We start from the raw sequence: 21636 nt of genomic DNA on the forward strand, positions 1-21636 counted from the left end.
CAATTTCGTAGTTAGTTTAAAAATTAAAACAGTGGGAGTAAAAAGAAAGCAGCGTCAGAAGCTAACGAATTCTTCGGCGGAGCAGATCTTGACAGGTTTAATTTGCCAAATCTATATGCAGCATAACTTTGAAAACTGGAAAATTTTTTACATAAATAAAAAATTGTCGTGCAACACTCGATGCCTCAGAGCTACTTGGTGCAATTGTCACGCCAAATGATCCGCCAGGGTCTTAATTCGACGAGTCTTAATTTGCCCATTTCCGTTCCTTTTTGACATGCCATACACTTAATGGCTGCTCTCGTTTACTTTTATCCTTCGGTTGCACATATTAGGACGACCAATTTTTGACGCGGTGATCACAAACAGCGACTTCTCCCTAGGATTTACCTACTACATTTTAGTTTAAGACAGAGCTAATTATTTTAAGATAGTTCTCATGTCGTCGTTAACAATGTCACTATTACTACACGATGATAGTAAATTGAAATAAAAAATCAGGAACAAATGTAAAATACTGTAGCCCGTATAAATTAGCGGTCATCGGTAAGTATCGAGCAGAACAGTTTCAATTATTTGAGTTTCGACTACCATGTGTACCCTTTCGCATGCGTATCGCTCGTCTGTAATTTATTGTTACCAGAATAAAGTCTTAATTAATCTCTCAAGTACCATCGCGATCTCTGACTTTGACTATCTTATTCTGTTGCCCATAATATTCAGTGTCGTACAGTATATCAGCAAAGATGCAATTAGAGTCCATCGTACCGAGTAGCTACATAGCTCAATATTCCTCTGGTTTTAGTATCGAGCGATTTTTTCCTGCTCAGAGAAGGCTCGTACAGTTAGTTTTACAGCTCAAGCTTCGCTATTGTAAAGAAGGAAGAAATTGTTGACTCAAGTATTTCATCGATTTTCTCGTCGAGCTGTTCGAAGAGCGCAATCCCTTTTGATTTTCTAAGGCGTCCTGATTAGTGGGAAGAGACCGTTAGGTAAAATTTTCACCTCGGTAAGTTGAAAACACGAAGGAGAACTCCCAGCACAGCGAATGGCATACCTATATCTCGCTTGCCGGATCGAAAGCGCGAAGCTCAGAAGTCCAAAAAATTCCGGTCAATCGTAAATACGTCCACCCTACGCATCCGTCGGTTAAAGCTTCCGGTTTTAAACAAGCATCCTGCACCCACGCTGGCGGATTCCTCGCGCGGTGGCGCAGACGCGTGGATTATAGATTTTCCCGTGGCCGGGTCTGGGTCTCCTCCAATGGACAGGACTTTTTCGACGACTTCGAAGGGTTGATAATGGGAAGTCGCGAGGGTGCGCGTAAAGCGCCGGCGGTGCAGTCGACGTTTCTCTTTCCGAGGCGGAGCGCGGGACCCGGTGAGGTGATCTTCGTGCTCGGTGAGTGAGTCTTGCGAGTTCATCGTTCCACCGAAGCACGCCAATTCAGAAATTCAAAACCCGTTCACCGAAACCCCATTCTCGCTTGTATCGAATTTCCGCGCCGCCATCCTCTCGCCCCTATCCTTATTATTCGGTAACTTGGGAGTGTATCAGACTGGATATCCTAGTGTAGTCTAGGGGCACACGTGCACTAATCATTTATTATTACCTGCAGGTACTGCATACAGAGGAGCAAATCAAGTTATGCTCATCCCTGCTGCGTGTGTTTTGTTTATCATCTCGTATTTTCCCGGGTGAAAATTAATTTCTTACAATCTCGCGATTATATGTACTGACTGTAACACATCATGGTGATCATTAACCGACGGGCACTTTGAGAATCCCCAATTGTTGAGCATGTAGCTTGGAAGTTTTACTGTCAATAACGGTGCGGAATCCTTCGATATATGTTTGTTTCTCGGGTTAACTACACAATCCTGAATCCTGCCAGAGATCAGCCATACAGTGGATTGTGCGAACGAGGACAAAGATTTGTAAGACCGTCACGAAATGGCTACTTTTTGTCAAAGTTTAGATCATTCCAATTTTCTTGACATATGCCTCTGATGAACATTTCTCTTTAGAATCGTTCGGATCTCCAATATCCCAATAAATATATGTTCACGTGTATATATTATACAGCCGCTATAAGATCACGACAATATTATTACGAATGACTATAAATGTTCTCAATTTACAGGTTATAGATTTCTAGTTAGTCAATGGTTGTTAATCTGTTAATCATTCTGCAAAATAACATTACTATCATTATTTACACACGGCTTGAGCAAGTTGAAAACATTTGTGATGATTCACTCATTCGATTGTAAGAAAGCGTAGATTTCCGTTATAGTATGTTAAAAAAAAAACTGCAAGAATAAAAAAATATTAAACCCTCTCGGAAAACCGTTGGACCGCCTTTTTATAATTATTACCTAAAAAGCAATGAAAGCGCGGACACAATTAGAATACAAACGGAAGCATATATATACAGCTTTTCATAACGCGCGATATCGACGAAGTTTTACTCGAATGAATTCACGAGATGAATTGTTGTCGGATGAGATTATTTTCACAATTAAAATTAATCTCCGCGAGTCTTCGGCTCTTTTACATTTATCATTGCTGAGTATTTCCGTGGATCCGTATTTATCTGATAAATTACGGATTCATTATATTCCACGCAAATGACCTCATTACAGATTTATGCAAAAGCGGCGTTGCGTGAGCGATCGTTTGTTTCGAGCACAAGCTTAATTCGAATCGCACTTAAACTAACGAGATAACGAAAGCTTAACGCGAGTTTCCCGGCCTGCTACACCGGTGTCCCTTAGCTAGTACTGCGAGGCTATACAGTTTGCTCAAATAAATTCCATAATATCGGTGCCACATTGCGAACTGACCTGTAGATACACGATCCCTCTTCTTGCAGAACGAACAAAGGACCAAACGTTATAGCTTGGAATAGCTTTAATGTCCTGCGAGGATAAAGCAATTATAAATAACACAAATTAGCGACCTGAAATGTGGCCATCGCATACAATTTTTACTTGACAAAGCTGGTGCACTTGAGCAGAGAATATTTTAATTAGTAATTCGTTTTTGAAAACATTCATGCTAGTTCGAGTCCTTTAAAGTCAGCGTTAAAATGCTCCTACGTGAAAAGTATACAATCGCGTGAAAGTGTGAACGGTTTCACAAAAGTATAAGAGAAAAACTTGGCGTGGCTCGCAGCTTTCTTCTCTCGGCCAGAATGGAAACTATTCCAGTAAAGAAGAACGAGCAGAAGAGGTGTCTATTTTGGAAAAAAGCCAGGATTCACACCTCCGAAGCCTTTGCTGAACTGGAATGTGACTCGGACTAGCACTTTTTCATCGATTCGGAACTCGACACCATAAGTAGTCCCATTCCGAGTGGATTAGGTACGACGGATTATAAGGTGGAAAGGGTTTTTTACAGGCAGGTTTAATGTGCCTGTGACTTAGTCGTGGGACAGCATTTTCCAAGCGTGGATAATACGCTACAGATAGAGGGAAATACACGTACAAGAGAGAAAGGATAGAAATTGGGCGCTTGAAGGATGGCGAGGTTGGATAAGTGCCGTCGTTGAGGACCCCCGACGTCATCCACTTTATCAGTGCTCAGGGATTTCGACTAACGCAGAAACTTGAGATAAAAACCTCGAGTACTGTTGCGCCTGAAAAGCATTTACAATCACGCGATTTATTCTCTACAGAACATCACTGCGAATTGTCCATCACTCAATAGCCTCGTATCCGGGTAAATGTCAGTAATGAGTTAATGACTCTGATTACATTCTGGTAATGAAAACAGTGTGAAATTTCTGTAAAACAGTATTATTGATCATCAACTTCAGTTAAATTTAGTTACAACTTTTGACACGATACTGATATTACGATTAATTATGCCTTGCAATTGTTCAACCATAATCAAACAAGATTATTAATGAGAATTGTCTGTAATCTCATTTAATCACGATCAGTTCATTATTCTTCCATTTGTACCAACGAGTGGCAAAAAAGAAATCAAGTGAATCGTTCTGCGAAAATGCAGAATTCTTACAAAATTCACCGGACACACAAGCCCGTTAAAAAAATTCTCAACGATCAGGTCCAACTGCAGGCGACATTATGTCCGTACTTTCCCGCAACCTTTCCGCCGCGGTTGCTCTGCAACTGTAGAAATCCCAGAGATTCATTGATTTCGCGAATGGAAGAGGAACATCGATTGTTATGAAGAGTCGCGCGAACGTACGCGTCGTAAAACCGCCGGTTCCACCTCCGCTCGCTACCTTTCACCAGTTCAGAAAGGAACTGCTAAAGTTCATCCCGCGTTTATTTGGAATAATGCACACGATGTTGAACTATTCACATTTATATTGCACAGTCTATTCACCTTACACTCAATCGCACACTAACAAGTTTCTGCAATTACTCTCTGCGGCAGTTTGCAAATCGTTGACGCAATACTTTCCAAACAAGCGTATAGCACATTATGCATTGGGTATATGTATTCATACGTCATGCGAGCTCATCTGTTGATCCGGCTTACATTTAGGTACGTATTCGATTGATCAGACGATCAAAAAAATACTCGACAGCTGTTAACGCTACGGGTGTGATTCGATTCGCGTTAAGTCATTCTTTCCACGGGTTATACGGAATCCCTTCACAGGCTATCGATTAATTTGACAACGATATCGCTTCGCTGTCCTGCAGGTTACTAACCTGGGCTTATCGTTGGCTACGCAATTAGCGTCGGTTGTTAGCTTCACGGTGTTAGGTGGAGGATGTACACACATTGCAGCAGGCCGGTAATATTCTTTGCCAAGATGAGTTCGGTCCGTCGTGGGCCGATATCCTGATGTAATCGCCGGTACCTCGGCGGGTTTCCCTTCCCTTGTAATCTTCAGTCGAAGAAATGAGCCCGAGTCGAGATGCAGTGGTTAGTTTAGAAACTTGAGTGCACCTTATCATGCGAGTCCAGAACGTATACTTGCACTTAATATTATGCTCACGCGAGTATTTTAGTGGAAATATAACAGTTTTCGAAACATGTGCCGCTTGAAGTACATAACAGTTCTTGCTCGGCCTTATTCCGCACTCAGATTCTACGATTCTACACCTGAATCTATAAGGAATCCGAAAATAATTATAGGGGACACCGTTTATTTATTAGTAAGTATTATACTTGTGTAAACGGTGGATCGGGATATAAAATTTATTGGTCGGTGATACGGATGTTGGGGTTGATCGCGATCATTTGTCAAACAACTCGTACGTATTTATTATACGCTACGTTTTACACGCTGATGAACACGCGTGACGTATTTTGTCGTCCAGAAAGTGACGCGATTGCGCACTGCTATATCTCTGCGATAAATATTTTCATTAAATGCTTCTACGCAATCGCAAAAAACTTGTACTCGATTTAACGTTTCCGATAAGTCTGCGAATCCGCTTTTTCCTCTCTGCTAACGTCGTTTTTATATCTCTGAAGTCTGTAAATATCCGAATGTACACTCAGGCTGCAACGTTTGTTTTACGACAGTTTTGCAAAGTGTAAAACGCGTTAGTACCTTCGGTTTATAATATTAGAATTTTAAATCTTTGAAGAAATAAGGAGCAAGAAATTCCATGCAGTGATTAGTAACCCAAGCCAAGTACGAATTTGTTGTGCTGACACCTATTCCGATTATTTGCGATATTCGTTCGTGCCTGTTTCATACGTCGTGCAACATTTTATGTTAGCAGCTGATATTAAAAATGCTAGTGATATCTTAATTACCTTCAAACAGCTCGAGTTCTTGTAAATTGTATTCTTGTAAATATAGGATGTCCATCTAATTTCGAACGTCGAAATTGCACTTTTACCTACACCTTTCTTCTAGTTTTGAAATGTGTATAAATGCCAAGTAAAGTCGGTGGTTATCCAAGCCGTTGTCTCGGGTACATTTAAGTGATTTGCACCTTAATCTAGGTAAATCGGTTCATGGTTCAAGCTGGCACAGACTTACAGCCAAGTGGCTTTACCACGCGGTCGCGTAAATCGATTAGGTGTCATTACGGATGTACCTTTACGCGTATAATGGAATTATTCTACATTTCGGAGCTTGCAATGACAGACAATGAGGCCATGATTTTTAAATCACGCATATGGTTAAGCATTGCCACTTTCCTGTCTCTGGTTACAAATTCGTACTCCGCTGTTTTCGCTCAAGGTCTACAATTATTATTTTCACACAATTATGAAAGTAGTTCGGCCCGTCGCCCGCATGTTTCACTCGTAGGTTTACACGGCATGTTTTCTGCTATCTAACAAAACTTACTGTCCTAGTTCGCTAAAGCCGGAATATAATGTCCATCTGCATACTAACTCGCAATTCTTGTGCCCGGGAATAAATTTAGAATGGGCAAGAATTTGAACGAATACCGTTTAGCAATGAATGTAACGAATGATCAGTCAAAGCGTAAATATGCATTGTCTCTCACATAATCAGAATATTAAGCGATTATTAGTTCCGCCCAGTTATTAATTTTTTTTTTTTTTCAATGAAAACCCACGGGTTTTTTGGTGGCGAAAAAAGCGTCATTGTTGTTCGCCGAGGCATGATGACAATTGTCGGTATTCTCGTAATCACGTTCTGTTACATATAATGCCGTTGATTAGACAGGTTCACGCAGAAGAAGCCTGCATACAAGTTATAAAATACGACGGAAATGTCACTCAAAAATTGTCATTGTTTTATACATCATCCTGCGTGTATATATATATATGCACTAAGAGAAAAAAGTCGTTGAATCAAGTAAATGTGCGGTCACGGGTGGCGAAATAAATATTTATTTGTGTCAATTCATTTCCTCGCCCTTGGCCGTACATTTAGTTCATTCAACGACATTTTTCTCTCAGTGTGCTGATTGCGTATTCGCCTATACCAGCATGTCCCTAATAAATACCGGTTTGCTTGTGTCTCAGTATAATTGTCGCGATCACTTACTATCGCACATATATTTAGAAATACATTCTATATTCTCATACGACAGTAAAACCCACCGGTTAACCAGTTCCTATCTACTAGTCAGTAACTCTAGACTCCGCACTGGATATAGGCTGCGGTAAATTATTTCTGCTTTATAGTCTGACTGAAAGAGCTTGAGCTTAGGATACTGCGGGAATCGTGCTTACCTGTGGTTGTTGAAAATTCAGAGAGGTTTAACGATGGAGCACGGTGTATACAATATCCCATTAATTCGCACGTTGAGTTACCGCGATGCTTGCAAGGCACGAATAAGCATTCCGAATTAGACTATATTTGTCTCATTTGCTTGATTCCGCTACCAAAACCTCGATATAACTCGCCAACAATTCGGCAATAATAACAACACATTCTTTTGGGATCGCAGTTGCCCTGCAAGCTTGTGCGATTAGACTCGCTACCGCGAATTATCCATGTCGTCGGGTGATTAAGAATTGAAAGAATTACTTCATGCCGATAACTCGCAATAAAAGTGGGTCTATATATTATGCGACATCTAATATGCGAACGGTACACGGATAAAGATGACAGTGAACAGTATCGGTAGATCGCAGTAAAAATATACCAATTACGGTGTCCTATCTCTTGTATTATCCGCGACTTACAATGTGGCCTATTAACGCCCGCTATCTGATGATATGCGCACGCACTATGTACGACAGATAAAAAAAATAAACAGAGGAAAAAAGAGAAACGACTAGTAGTATATCCGTTAAATGTATAATATCTACGTTGTTGCACAAGCTGCGTTTACAGTGCCTAGCGAATCACAGATTACTACGTGTAATTGAAAACCCTTGATCATTTTTCGAATGATATTTGTTTATCTCGATACTACGTATACATCGACTGTATACCCTTTGGGGGAAGATTCGTCGGCACGAATGGTACTTCGTAATTTAATTGTAAGCCCGCGTATGACTTTGAACGTTTAGCGCGCACGCTCTTCGCAATAACTGGACAGTGGGAGGCTTCGGGATCGCAGCAGTTACACGGAAATAGCGACTGGTGCTCACAGCGTTTCATTATTTTCTCCGACATATTCTTGACCGGCATATAATGTATACACGGGCGTTAGTCTTTCGTTAGAACGTTTAATTTCCAGTTGGGTTTTGCAAATGTTGCTTAATTGCCGCCGATGCAACGAAGAATTCACACTCTGGTAAATCGTTACAACTCTGTTACAAGTTAAACCACGCATACACGTTAATCAATTTCAATTTATATTTAGACATGTGACTATTCGTCCGGATGCCGAGTGGACTCCGCGGAGAAAACAGTGCTCACTAAATTACATAAACATATACATACAGTATGTGAAAATTTGTGCAGCTGTGGGTGGTCGCGATCCTGATATGCGTTATCGCTCGTTTATACAGCTCGCTACGTACATTCGATGTCGATCTCATTTCAGGTCCCAAATTTTCCTACCTACTTGAGTTGAAATGTCCTGTTTCAGAGCCCCTTAATGCTTATAATTATTGTTTAAATTATTCAACAAGGAAGTAGACCGCACTCAAATTATATGGGCATGTGTGTGCAGTGATTCGCGGAAAATGTGCAACACTCGGAACGACGAGTGTGGATTTTTATGATTGACAATTGGAACAATTGATCGGCAACGCGGATTTGGCATGTTGACTTACCTGAAAGTGCGTTCTCTCCTAGGTCGCGGACTTTCGCGTTGTTCACCAAATTGTTAAATTCACCGCAGATCATTACAAGAACCATGTGTGGTCCACATGCCTGTCTCGACCTTGGACTCATCGTTTGTCCACTTACAGTTATTCAATCGTTTGCTTAATCACTTTTACCGAGTGAATGCTGATCCTTCGTATCGTCTAGTTTAATCCGTCACTGGTTCACGACGTCATACTTCACATTTTCAACGGCATATGTTGTACTTTCCGATGAAACGTACACAACGAGGCTAACGATCAGGCGCATGCACATAGTCACTCTTTATAAATAACTTTCCGATACCACGTTATGTATAATAATTCGCAATCACTTCATAGTATTTAGAATCATCACATAGACTAAAAGCTCACTTCATTCGCTTGTCGCTCAAGTTCACTTTAAATTCAGGACTGCAAACAACTCTTAGCATTTCGAACAGCACCTATGAATGTACACTGCAAAAAATATCTCTAAGTCAGAACTTCTGAACCATGAGAGTTTCTTTTAACCGAGAAAAGTTCGAGATTCTTTTATTCAGTGGTCCGAACAAAATTGTGGAATCATACACACCATTATTTTATAAAATCAATACAACACTCTCTCAATTTTATTAAACCCTTCGATAGAAATAATTAATCAACAACTTGTATAGTACTTTTGTAAGTCGAGCGAAGTTGTTTGTAGACGATTGAAAATTTTTATTCAATCAATGATTCGCAGTTTGAGAAATGTCTTACTCAGCGTGAATTCATTGAATGAATATTTATTTTTTGTCAGCTTCGACGTTGTGGCCTAAGTCTGGTTATACTCTCATCTGTTACTCATCCAGTGTGCGAAGTATCTTCAAGATATTAGTTTAGGGAAATGGTCGTTAACATTAATTCTTTTTTTTAGGGATGAAAATCTACAGTTCGTCTGCGTGACGGCACGGAATAAAAATTTTCTTTTCACAAAAAATTAAAGAACCATCATGAGGTTAAAGTTTTTCCTACCTAGTTATCCGCAAGTCCTATAAAATATGAAAAGCGGTCTGAAAAACATTAAAATATTGTTTTCCCCATCGTGACAACCATATGGATGTATAAATTGGTATATGAACTGAAATCACAAGAAGTCTTGCTACGAAGCCATGAACAATGCATTCAATTTCTGATCAGTAGCTGATATTTATTCCTATTCATTGAAGGTAATTTTACTCCGCGGTGAGAAATGAACAAATAAATATTTGAAACTTTATGAAGCATGTATTCTTCGCTTCGTTTGAATTCCGACCATTGTAGGTTTATTTTTTCTTTCAACTACAACGCGTTTATATCAAACGGTCTGAGAGTCATGAAGAATTATCAGTTCGCGTATCGCAATCAGAATTCGTGTCTATCGTGGTTACTGTTCAGTCACTGGCAGGTGATAGATAGAACTTGGAACAGCTGAACGTTAGTTTCTAAAAGTCATATTGTCAATTACCAAATAAAATATACAGTTAATGACAGACGTCAGATTGTAAAAGAAAATTATTCCAAGTGGCTCGAGTTGCTGGTACACGAAACGTACCGTCATACACACTGGGAAAACGTCCACATAACATAAATTCAGATCTGCTTCGTTTCTACGAATTAACTGGTATCGTATAAAAATAATGTGGAAAATTTCGTATCCGGTAGATATTTTGATGATCCGTGCAATATCATTTTGATCAAGACCAGACAATCAGAAGAAGGCGGCCTCACTGCTTCCAATGCGTATTATTTACCGATTGTCAGTCAGCCGGGATAATAAAGCACGTGTGATCTCCGCGCACCATTGTTGATCGTGATAAATCCGAACTCCAGCTACTATACAACCAGCTGACAACGAGCCGTATAAATTATTTATAGTCAGGTTAAGAGATACGTTTTTACACCTTCGCGACGCGTGTTTGCCTCAATTAATACAAACTAGATGCAGATTAGGATCGATTGTAAGTGGTTCGGGTCCGTGTTACGTCCATTCCGCGCGAGACTTAAGATCGCGGACGAGAAGTGGCAGAGAGCTACAGCGTCAGATGATGTCGATTGTCAGTAGAATTGGAAAACGTTATTGGAATGCTGAGATTATGAGTCCGATTTGTTTTTGTGATATCGCAGTCCTTTCACAAGTCTGTCCTCATGGCCGATGGGCGTATGCAAGTAACTACGTTATTAATGCCGGTGCGTGGTGTGGGTGGGTATATCGACGATAAGATAACGGAGACCCAGTTGGCAGTGGTTTGTATCATCGTGATCCAAACGAACAGTACGATCGGTTGGTTTTTCAAATTATATTAGTCTGATTCGGTGATTTCCATCCAGGTTCTGCAGACGTGCGGTCGTTGCTGTGCCACAGACGGCGTCAATGCTTCGGCATCCTCCGATCTCGCCGAAGAAGGTGCGGCTGAAACATTGAAAGTATGACGCAAGTATCGGTATTTCATGCACGCCCGCTCGTAATCGGGCGATTCATTAATCAAGAATCAGTTGGCACCGGTCGAATTAGGAAACTTGGACCCAGGTAGCATCACTTGCCGCGGACGGCTTTCCGACATTTTCGACATACTTTTGGCGTGCGAATACTGTTTACGGTGTTGAGTGTTATTTGCATGCGGTCGCAGGTCACGATTAGAACGAAGGGACTCGTTCCGAGGGATCGGTTATCCTTATAAGCATTGAATTGTGCTGTAATTTCGAGCGATATCTTTCCTTGTTCATTTAACCATCGATGAACCAACCACCGTTGGGTGAGAACACTTGGAATTAATTATCCAAATGATGCATAACCGATTACAGCATGTTCTAGTTACATTATTGCGGTTTTTCGCACAGACATACACGCACTATAGGACAAGGTCACCTCGTGCACCAGTTAATATCGATCTTTAGCAATCGTGAGCACGGTGACATTTCTCAATGAATCTTCTACCTTATGAATATCGCGTGCAACTGATGATTAACCACACCGAACAACTTACAATGTCGATTCAAAACGGGGCACATTACAATGCGACCGTACAATGAGCGAGGCTATAAAGATTCTTTTTAAAACTTTAATACGTCAATAGACAGTTCCACATGCCGAGTGCCTGAACGTCGCCTCGTGTATATATGCCGGTCACTCGATAAAAACCGGAGATAACACCTGAGCCATACGGGTTATCTCGACGCGGAGCTTAATCTGACAATGTTGGAAAATAATTTCCCATACACGAGAACTCCTTTTTGTATACCTTGCTGACAATCAGTCCGCTCGACTCCCTCTGACGGCGGTATTAAAGAGTCGACGTAAGCTGTGAAAAGCAAATGGAAGAGATATTCCATTGATTTCAGCCTCCAGCTGAACAAATAACGTGGCAATGCGGTATCGGCATCGCCGTAACGGCGTAGGATTGGACATAGAGATTTCAGGCGTCGGTTTTGGATCCGAAAGAATACAGAGATTCTTCGGCTTTACAGATTCGCGGATTACACGAACGTCACTGAGCGTTACGGCACCGCGGGATTCTCGGTGCAGAACGTTGCGTCCCGTTGTCGTTTTGACTGGCTCATTCTTCAACTGTGACGTTTTGTACTTTTGTACAACGGTGTTTCGCGAACGGTTTTCCTCTGGCTGCACAAGCCGCTTCGCGGTCTGAACCGCGGTCGGTGTGTCATCTGAAATACGTATATCGATATAAATTTGAAACTAAAAATGCATGAGTTTAGTTGACATTTCGCAAGGCTGCAGCAAGCCGCCTTTGTTTCGTCGGCAATTACTCTAGTATCCATAATATGTACATGTACGGCGACGCTTTTAAAACGACAAACTGTTCAAATTATAGTCTTCTCCGTCTGTTTAATTGTTTTTGCAAGTGTTCGATACGCGTAGAGAAACATTTTATGTACTTACCTGTGAAAAGAGGATTGTGCACGAAATACGACGTCAGTTCTTATCGTTACGTGGTCCCGAGTCGACGTCGGCCGTTTTCTATCGAGTGCTGTGCGGTAGTACTCTTCGTCTAAAGAGTTTGCTGGGTAAAAATATTAGCCAAGTTATTTGTAAACTCGATAAATTTATTTGACGAATCAGCTGTTGCTCGGCTCATCGAATAAGATTTTCATTTTCAGTAAGACCTCAATGCGGAATGTATGTGCCAGCGACAAACTTCAGTATTTCACTTCAATCCTGTATTCTATCCTGTCCGCGTGTGTCCTGTTTCACGTACCATATGGATAAAAATATGTCGCTCTCGTTATGCCAAATGCAATAATAATACCTGCCTGATAATTATTGTTGCTGCATGGTTATGCGCAAAATTCACAAGAATATAATTTTTTATTACATTCAAAGCTGAAGCGAACACATCCCGGTTAAATCGCAATTGCTTATCGCAAGCGGAAGCAGTGGTCAGCGCTAAAACGTGGCTGCTCAGACCGTATATTACGTAAATCGAGTGTGTTCAGAGTTCAGAAATTTGCAGCGGTGAGTTGTAACGAATTTCTTCGGGCTCGAATCGCAATTTTCTACCTCATCGTCGAGATGGAATCGAAGTCGATTTAATTATGGCTGTGGCACTGAAGTAATTTATACCTTCTAATCCCTGTTTCAGACTAGCTGGATGTCGAAGAGCTAGCCGGCGAAGAAAATTACCGGCGATATTGCTCGATGCTTGAACAACATCGAGGAATGGCTGTCGGTCTGATGCGGTTTTCTTTGAAACGATGTTTTCTGTATGTGTTATGTCTCACCGTGGCGCTATTCTTCGTATTGAATGTTCGCCAGAGAGATTTTTGGCACCCCCCACGAACAGATGCTGTTCACGCGGATACACCGGCGAGGACGATACCTGACGGGTCGAAGGTATGTTCAAGGACACAGCGATTCTGCCGTCAGTCCATATATATTTTAAGGAAAGATTTTTCAAAGACCTTCTCAGCCATTCGGATTTGCTTTATTTCGGATTGTGTCGAAAGAAGAAATAATTTAAAAATAAAGTTAATTAGAGTTAACCCGTCTAATCAAAGTGATATGTGAATTGATATGAACGTATCAGCTTGACTCGATTCAATTCGATTTAACGACATTGATTCGAATTATAATTTGGTAAATGTATATCAACTGCCGAATTAATCGATTAGTCAATCGATACAATATCGGATCAACTGATAATTGGGCCACCATATGTTCATATCATGTAATTCGGCGAGAATAAACCTGACGCAGTGGAGAAGACAAAAATGTGGTAAAAATTATGCGAATTAACTCGCAAAATAAGTAAATCTTTGATACCTTGCAACGTGATTATGATACGAAATATTTTTAATATTATACATGTTAGTAGTTCTTAGAGTTTGGATATTTCCCTTTTTTTTGTACGGTCACTGTTCCTGTTCACCCCACCTCCAGTTTATAGCTCTTCCTGGATGCACGCCGTGACGTCAGGAAGAGCGTAAAGATTTTATCACTTCTAATTTGGTACAACAACTTTTTCCAGTCTGCATCGAGTTGACTGGCAGCCACGTGTCAGCCGAGCTCCTCTGTTCGTTCGTTGTGTTCTAACCCGTCTAATTATTTCAGCTATTTCATTGTATCAACGTAAAACATTATAATTATCAATCGTGTAAGTAATAGTAATGCGAATCGTTTGTTTAACGTTGTGGCTGAAATTAAGCGCCGTAATTATAAATACATGACAGTCAAAGAAGCAATAAATCGAGGACTAACAGCTTGCCACGCGTTCTATCTTCCAATTACACGCGAAAGCTCGCAGCGCTGATTGATGCAGTGGTTGCCCTGAGTTTTGTCCGCATATTGTATAATGTATGTAAGTGATTTGAATCGTGGAGTCAGAATCACTTTTAAATTGAGAAATTTGAATCGCAGATGAAACAGGTTTGGTCTACGAAGAAGAGAGTCCGTCCTAAGAGCAAAGGAAAAGAAAAGATAGCAACAGAGGTATTGTCGATAAGCAAATTTAATACGGGACTGGGACTATGTATTAGTCGTGCTTGAAAGAGCTTCGCAGAAGCAAACCCCACGGACCCTTTCCTCGATCCTTGAATTTAATGCAATATAGCATAGTCCGCCATTATCGCGTCACGTCTGCTTTATAGATTAGCTACAAGCTTAGCCCAAGCGATACAGAAACTTGAGAGTAAATTATTCAAGCACAAAATAGCCAGCCACTTACAATTAGAAATCTAGAACATCAATCCTCATCATATGTAATATCATGGTATATGGTCCTTCGAATGAAATTAAAATCACCCTTCTATCTACCTACAGATTTTCAATTTTTTCAATTCCTTATCAGCTTCGGAAACTATCACACGTGTACAACTTATTCCACACAAGTAGACTACGTACGCAAGTAAATAAATTGCTTCTGTCTCGCTGTCGCGTCATTGAACTCGTTTCAAATATATCGTGGTCTGACAGGATAGGATGAAAGACCACACCGTATTTGTTTAGCTGACAATTTCGCTAGCCAAACGCCGATAGTACCAGAGGTACGTCTTCGGTGTTACGTACTTCGGGTGTAAAAATTGCCTGCCATGTCTGTAATGAAGATGTGTGGTAATATTTTTACCGATGCGATGTAACTTGAAAATAGTCGAGACGAAACTGGAGCGCTGCCGCAGCCACGTTCTCACGCTATACCTTATAAGTTCGGGCGATTATTTCTATTGTTCAAAACTGGGGTAAGACACGAAACTATACGGAACAGTGAAAAGGTTAATTTTCCGCTGCGAGCCAGGCGTAACGTGATACGTTCGCCTCGTTACGGGAAACAGAGTTCCTCGTCACTCCGAAATGACGGGAAGGCTCACGGGAATAACACCGTTAATAATTTCGTTCGGCAGTGATGAAACGGCCACGAATTACCCTTGTATATATATTTAGTTTCCAGCATCAGCTCCTAAGATTGATGCACACTACTATTAATAGGACAAGTTTGGTCCCAAGTCACTACTTCAGACACTCGACTTATCCTGTACTTGGGGGTGATAGAATCAACGATTATTCATTCGAGGGACCAATTTTGTTTGTACATATAATACACACAACGAATGCGAACCGCGTTTTATGGGTATCCGAATAAGTGCATCACGTGTAATAAAGCTGACCTGATTTTCAAGGCGGTGAATTCATCCGCGTTGGTCAACTTGCTGGAAATATCTGAAGACGTTTGGGACCCAGCCCACAGACCGTGGTACATGAAGGATGGCCACCGATTGCCACATCCCGCACCGCGGATTCGGCGTAGTGGAAAACGAGTCGCTCGTCTCTGGCCCGAAGAGGATCCTACGGAAGATCGCATCACCAATCAGGTCGGACCTTGGCTCGTTATCATGCATTGTTTCTCACCGAAATCTAGGTCGACATTCAGGACCCGGCAAATTGGGTCGCGGTTCTCATTGTGTTCGCACGCTAATCGGCTCAAATTCCATTTTCAGCTGATGTACGTACCTCCAGAGTACAACAAGACCAGCGCAGAGCAGAAGCTGAAGAAAATATTGGTGACCAATGGGATGGGCGAGGCTAAACCTGGCCGTGAAATATTCCAGAAGCTTGGCTGCCCCGTCGACACGTGTACGATCCTACGAAGTAAGCCTGAAGAGGCCGACTTGATCTTGTTCAAAGACCACGTCAGTCATCCCGGTTCCAGGCCGCAGAACCAGGTGTGTGTCTGCGTCTTTTTTCAGCACGTTCAATTCATCAATCACGCTGAGATGATTAATCTTCTGTGATACTCGTGAATTGTCACACTGTCTTGGCTGTCGTATCACGCACTAACGATACCTTAAAACACTAGATATGGATGCTGTATTTTCTGGAGTGTCCTTACCACACGCAGACGATAAAGTTTCCTCAGATAAACTGGACGGCAACGTACAGGAGGGACAGCGACATAGTCGCTCCTTACGAAAGATGGCATTACTACGATCCGAAGATCACCCAAATTCCACAGCGCATCAATTACGCCGCCAACAAGACGAGAAAGGTCCGCCATCTTGGTTAACTATTTTACTAAACATCAAGCTTTTTCTACTACCTAATTTCCATTCCTTCCGTGTGTTCGATTCGATATCACGAACGGTTCAAAAATTTTATACCTACAGTTCTGCCGATTTCGTTCGCTCATTACCAAAAATCATTGACGACGGTGTTTCTGGTTCTGTAAAGGTTGCCTGGTTCGTATCAAACTGCCACGCGCGAAATCAGAGGCTCCAGTACGCGAGGGAACTCGGTAAATACATTCCAGTTGACATATACGGGGCCTGCGGATCCCTGAGGTGTCCACGGTCCAGGGCGCAGACATGCTTCGACATGTTGGACACTGACTACAAGTTCTACCTTGCTTTCGAGAATTCAAACTGCAAGGACTACATAACGGAAAAATTCTTCGTCAACGGTCTTGGGTATGGACAGGCTTTCTGTCTTCGACTTTCCTCATCCCACTGTTTCAGCTGTTGTCGATTTTATTGTTGGGTTTAAATTGGATAGAATTGGGTCCATTTTAAAAGAAGTTGAATGTTCTTAGCTTAATCTCTGACAACTGCAGGGCCCATCTGGGTTTCCGTAATTTCACTGAACGTCAGGTGCTTCCTGCCTGAAATGAAGATAAATAATTCCAAGTAATCACGCACTGATTTCTCATCAATCTCACAGGCACAATGTGCTGCCGATCGTGATGGGTGCCAGACCGGAAGACTACGAGCGAAGCTCTCCGTACAGGTCGTACATCCACGTGGACGAGTTCGAGTCGCCTAAGGAGTTGGCGGATTACTTGCACCGCCTTGACAAGGACGACGAGCTTTACAATTCGTACTTCCGCTGGAAGGGTACCGGGGAATTTATAAATACGTATTTTTTCTGTCGCGTATGCGCGATGCTGCACGACGAGTATCCGGTGAAATCGTACAGCGACGTGAACGTCTGGTGGCGAGGTGAAGGAGTCTGCACGCAGTCCTCCTGGCGGAAGCACAACGCGCCATCGAACGCGATTGGAAATTGAATAACTAGTTCCTCGAAACGTGTAGGCTGAAAGCTGTCGCCAATTGATCTTCGTCGCGAAGACAGAGAGAGGATATCCGGATTCCGTAAACCGGGTTTCGCGGTTGTATTTGAAAATCACGGCGCTCGCCGTGCGATTTGGTGGGACCATACGGTTCGCGGGAAATTCAAATTTGCGACGAGATTATCCACGAATTTAACTAAGCTCGTTCGCCAGAATAATACGGGTCGGTCGATATTTATAATCTGATGTTCCTTGAGGCTCATTCACGTTGATAGTTCGCGGTTCAATATTAGCCTTCGTATCTAATAATCAGGTGGAAAAGTCCGACGTGTACAGACATCGAGCAACGTTAAGAATTAACGGAGTAATGCGGAAAGCGCATCACGCATGGCAAGGGTATTCTATTTTCGATCTAACAAACGTTTTTCCCCCAAAAACAAAAAGAAAAAAAAAATAATAATCATCCGTCGCACGTACTATATTTTCAATTGAATCAGATAAGAGGCATTTTTACAATGAAGTGTTCATATATTTTGAGTGAAGAAACAAGATTTGTCTAAAACAAGTACAAGTCAATCCAAGGTTATATTTATTGTCCAAATTTCTTTTTCAATAACTTATCTCGGTGAGCACGTTTAGTGTTGTACGTCTTGTACCACTTTACGTAAAACGATTCCGGTTCGGAGACGCGAACGTACGATGGATGTATCCGAATTTCTTTTCTTCTCCCTTGATTCCCCGATTTGTAAATAAGCTCCTTCACGGCGAATCGAGGCCTACTGGTACGTTTGCAAAAAGAACGCTGTGATCTCCCACTTCGATACTCGGTGTCGAGATACGTACTTCATGACGTCCATTCGTGTGAACGATCATGTGCCTACTCAGGTAGTACAGAGTTTAAATTGATCATAGCTCTGAAATATTTGCATCGTTTGATATTGTGCGAAAAAACGAACGCCCGTATGTAATAATCAATTATGTGTTGAGTCACTATCAATTCACCATACGCAGCGTGTATTACTATACCGTATACATATTAATATTCATAGTATATCTCCTAATTGGTAATGTTACAATATTATATCAATGGCCTAATGTTATAACGTATAATATCTGTTAAGTATACGTACGATGCTTAACGGTTTTCGTTTGGTTGCTGCCTTTTTTCGTGCTGACATGAGTCTGGTTGGTATTATTATTTTCGTTTTCTCTCAATCAACGACGTAAATACGTACCGTCTCTGCGTCAAACGAATTAAAACTGATCGCGTAAATGCCGCCGCGTGCGATTAGAGCTATTCTGTTCCGAGAGCGCATGGCAAAATTTTATTTGTCTCCCAAGTGATAAGGGAGAACTCTGCATTTGTAAGAGATGAAATAGTGGCGTATTTTTTATTTCAAAAGTATAGGTCCTAGTCTGCATAAGCGTATAACACGAATGAGTATAATCGAGTTAGTCAAATATGTAGGGATGATTGTAAATATCATTTAATCACGTGAGTTATTCCTATAACGAGTGTGAGTAAAGGTGTAAAGTCGTTAGTCGTATGTTAATTACTATTAATGGTGCTGGTTATGGTGCATATAATAAATGAACGGCCGGTATCTTTCTTCGCATGTGTATGCGAAGTATTGTAAATATTTATATTATTATTTGGTATGACAGTATCAAGAGCAAAAGATTTTCGGGAAATTATTGTTATTTGTTTGTTAGTTTGATTGATTTTCTGACATCTGAAAGTGCAACGGGTCTAAAAATTGTTATCAATCGGTGACTAAATGTCAATTCTAATCTAAGCTTTTTGCCGTAAAACACTTAATACACTAAAGAGTTAAAAGTGCAGTTAAAAGGCATCAAACGCATAATGATGGCATAAAATGCAATTACGCACAGTAGTGCAACGATTAAGAAAACAAATAATAAAACTGTGACGGTTGCAAATTTTCTTGGCGAAATTAGATGACATCTTTCAATATTAAACGTTTGAATATATTTTTTGCAAATTGTATTCGAAAAGTTACGAATACATGTATATTTTTTTCCCACGAATTTCACCAGTGAAGAGATATTTCGTATTGTAGTTATATTTCTGTGATATCGGTTGAAATTTTCCTGTCGTTAATATATTGTCGCGGTAATGATCACGAAGTATAGGTGTATATTTAATAAAATACTTCGTGATGCGGAGTAGAGACAAATCAAAGTAACGAATTCGTTCGAGAAAGATGTAGAATAGAAATTTAGAATTCTAATTTTAGTTAGCGTCCGTGTTGTGTTCGTGAAAGTTTGGAACGCGTTTTTTGTTGCTGAATTGTCATTCCTGCATGAACATTCCTGTTAACATTTGTTAATCCTCATCGACATCGATTTAGTATTAGCAAAGTATTATTACGTAGGCAACCGTGAGTATTGCTGGCCGCGAAAGGGTTTATATGCTTTTAACGAATCGTAATTGGAAAATTCCAAATATCCTAGCGTGCGTAGAAATAATAAATACATGGTCAGTATTGAGATAAATGAGGAATGAGATTTCATTGATACGTAGAGTTTGTTCTTTGATGCTGAGATGGCTGAATTAGGATTGTCCTTAATTTGAATGTTCCAAATTGGGAAAAAAAGATAGAAAAAAAAAAAAAAAATGTGGCAGCATTCTAGTCTAATTGTTAACGTCTGTTATGTTTTCTTATTATTTGAATAAACGAGTGTTACTGTACAGACTCTTTACAATGTTAATTTATTCAGTTTAGCAAGCCAAAGATATGTTAGTTGCACATTACGCATGTGCGTATAATAGTATAATTTCGCGTGTATAAATTCATATGAATATTGTTTAACTACGAGTATTTTTTAATCGGTGAATGTACAATATGCAATATGAATTTGTCTTATCTCAAAATCAGAGTCCGCAATACATTTGGATAATACATGCACAGTGTGCGGTAATAACGGGTGTTGGTCAACGTTGAAAAAAAAAGAAAGACAAATATCGAAATCAAATTTATGATAATGCGCGTATGAATCGGAAAAAGAGATCGTCGCCTCGGTATGATCGTTATAAGTGATGAATTAATCGAAAAGTGATCGACGATGCGATCGCGTGGAGTTTTGCGATGACTGTAATTACTCATTCGCATATAATAAACAAGTACAACATGTTGGTTATAGATCATATAGAAATACTACATGGTTGTGACGAGAAAAGCACAATTATTATTGATTGTAAGTGGCTATTTGTAATATATTTTTGTTATATTAGACAAAATAAAAAATACATGTTACTTTGAATGAATAAAAACAACAACATTTTATCGTACCACCCACCATTTTATCAATTTTCGTATGAAAATTAAATTAATCATTAGTTTAAATCCGTCTAACGAACAAACAGCGTATGTACATTCGGTAATACACATGTATTTTGTGAGATTGAACTAGCCGCTACCGTTTTAAGTCATTATAGAAAGTGCCTAGGCTATATAGTGGATAAACTCAAAAGGAGGGTTGACCTTTTTAATTTAATAAGCCTTGGGAAATTCCTTCCGCGAATTAAGTCAAGCTGCAACGTTGATCGAATGGAAGGGCACGTTCCATGCACTGAATTACACATCAGAAATTCTAATGAAACATGCTCGTGCGGTTCGTGTTACTAGTTGGAAAAGCTCGACATTGTATCTAGATTTAGTCTCTAATGATGGTCTATTCGAGAAAAATTATCGGTACACAATATTAAAGAACCTCCCCCGTCTTCAAATGTAATTGGAAGAATTAACCTGAGTGTATTCGGGGTTGAACCACAATCTTGTGCAATCTTAATATCCGTTTTCTTTTCTTTTTTCTTGCCGCGTGCATTCGCAAACTTCGACTCGAGACATTTCCAAAACGGAATCCATTTCCTCGTTACATTTGATAATCGGATTTGTATAGAAACTATGAGGCGCAGGGTGGA

General features: G+C 40.6%; 1 protein-coding gene across 8 annotated transcripts; it reads left to right on the forward strand.

The window, feature by feature from the left end:
• Positions 1–1283: 1283 nt before the first annotated feature.
• Positions 1284–21003, forward strand: FucTA (glycoprotein 3-alpha-L-fucosyltransferase A). Of its 8 annotated transcripts, XM_046620830.2 has the most exons (9): positions 1298–1401; positions 11008–11103; positions 13278–13528; positions 14552–14623; positions 15808–15999; positions 16126–16350; positions 16485–16673; positions 16856–17091; positions 17342–21003. In XM_046620830.2, exons 3-9 carry the CDS (start codon positions 13334–13336, stop codon positions 17685–17687), a joined length of 1455 nt encoding a protein of 484 aa, XP_046476786.1. In that variant the 5' UTR covers positions 1298–1401; positions 11008–11103; positions 13278–13333; the 3' UTR covers positions 17688–21003. The 8 variants fall into 8 exon arrangements, with proteins under 8 accessions (XP_046476785.1, XP_046476786.1, XP_046476789.1 ...); XM_046620829.1 differs by lacking the exon at positions 11008–11103 and having other exon boundaries at positions 1284–1401; XM_046620833.2 differs by lacking the exon at positions 1298–1401 and having other exon boundaries at positions 10943–11103.
• The last annotated feature ends 633 nt before the right edge of the window (positions 21004–21636 follow it).

This window comes from Neodiprion pinetum, chromosome 4 (genome assembly GCF_021155775.2).
Source record: "Neodiprion pinetum isolate iyNeoPine1 chromosome 4, iyNeoPine1.2, whole genome shotgun sequence".
Lineage (NCBI taxonomy): Eukaryota > Metazoa > Arthropoda > Insecta > Hymenoptera > Diprionidae > Neodiprion > Neodiprion pinetum.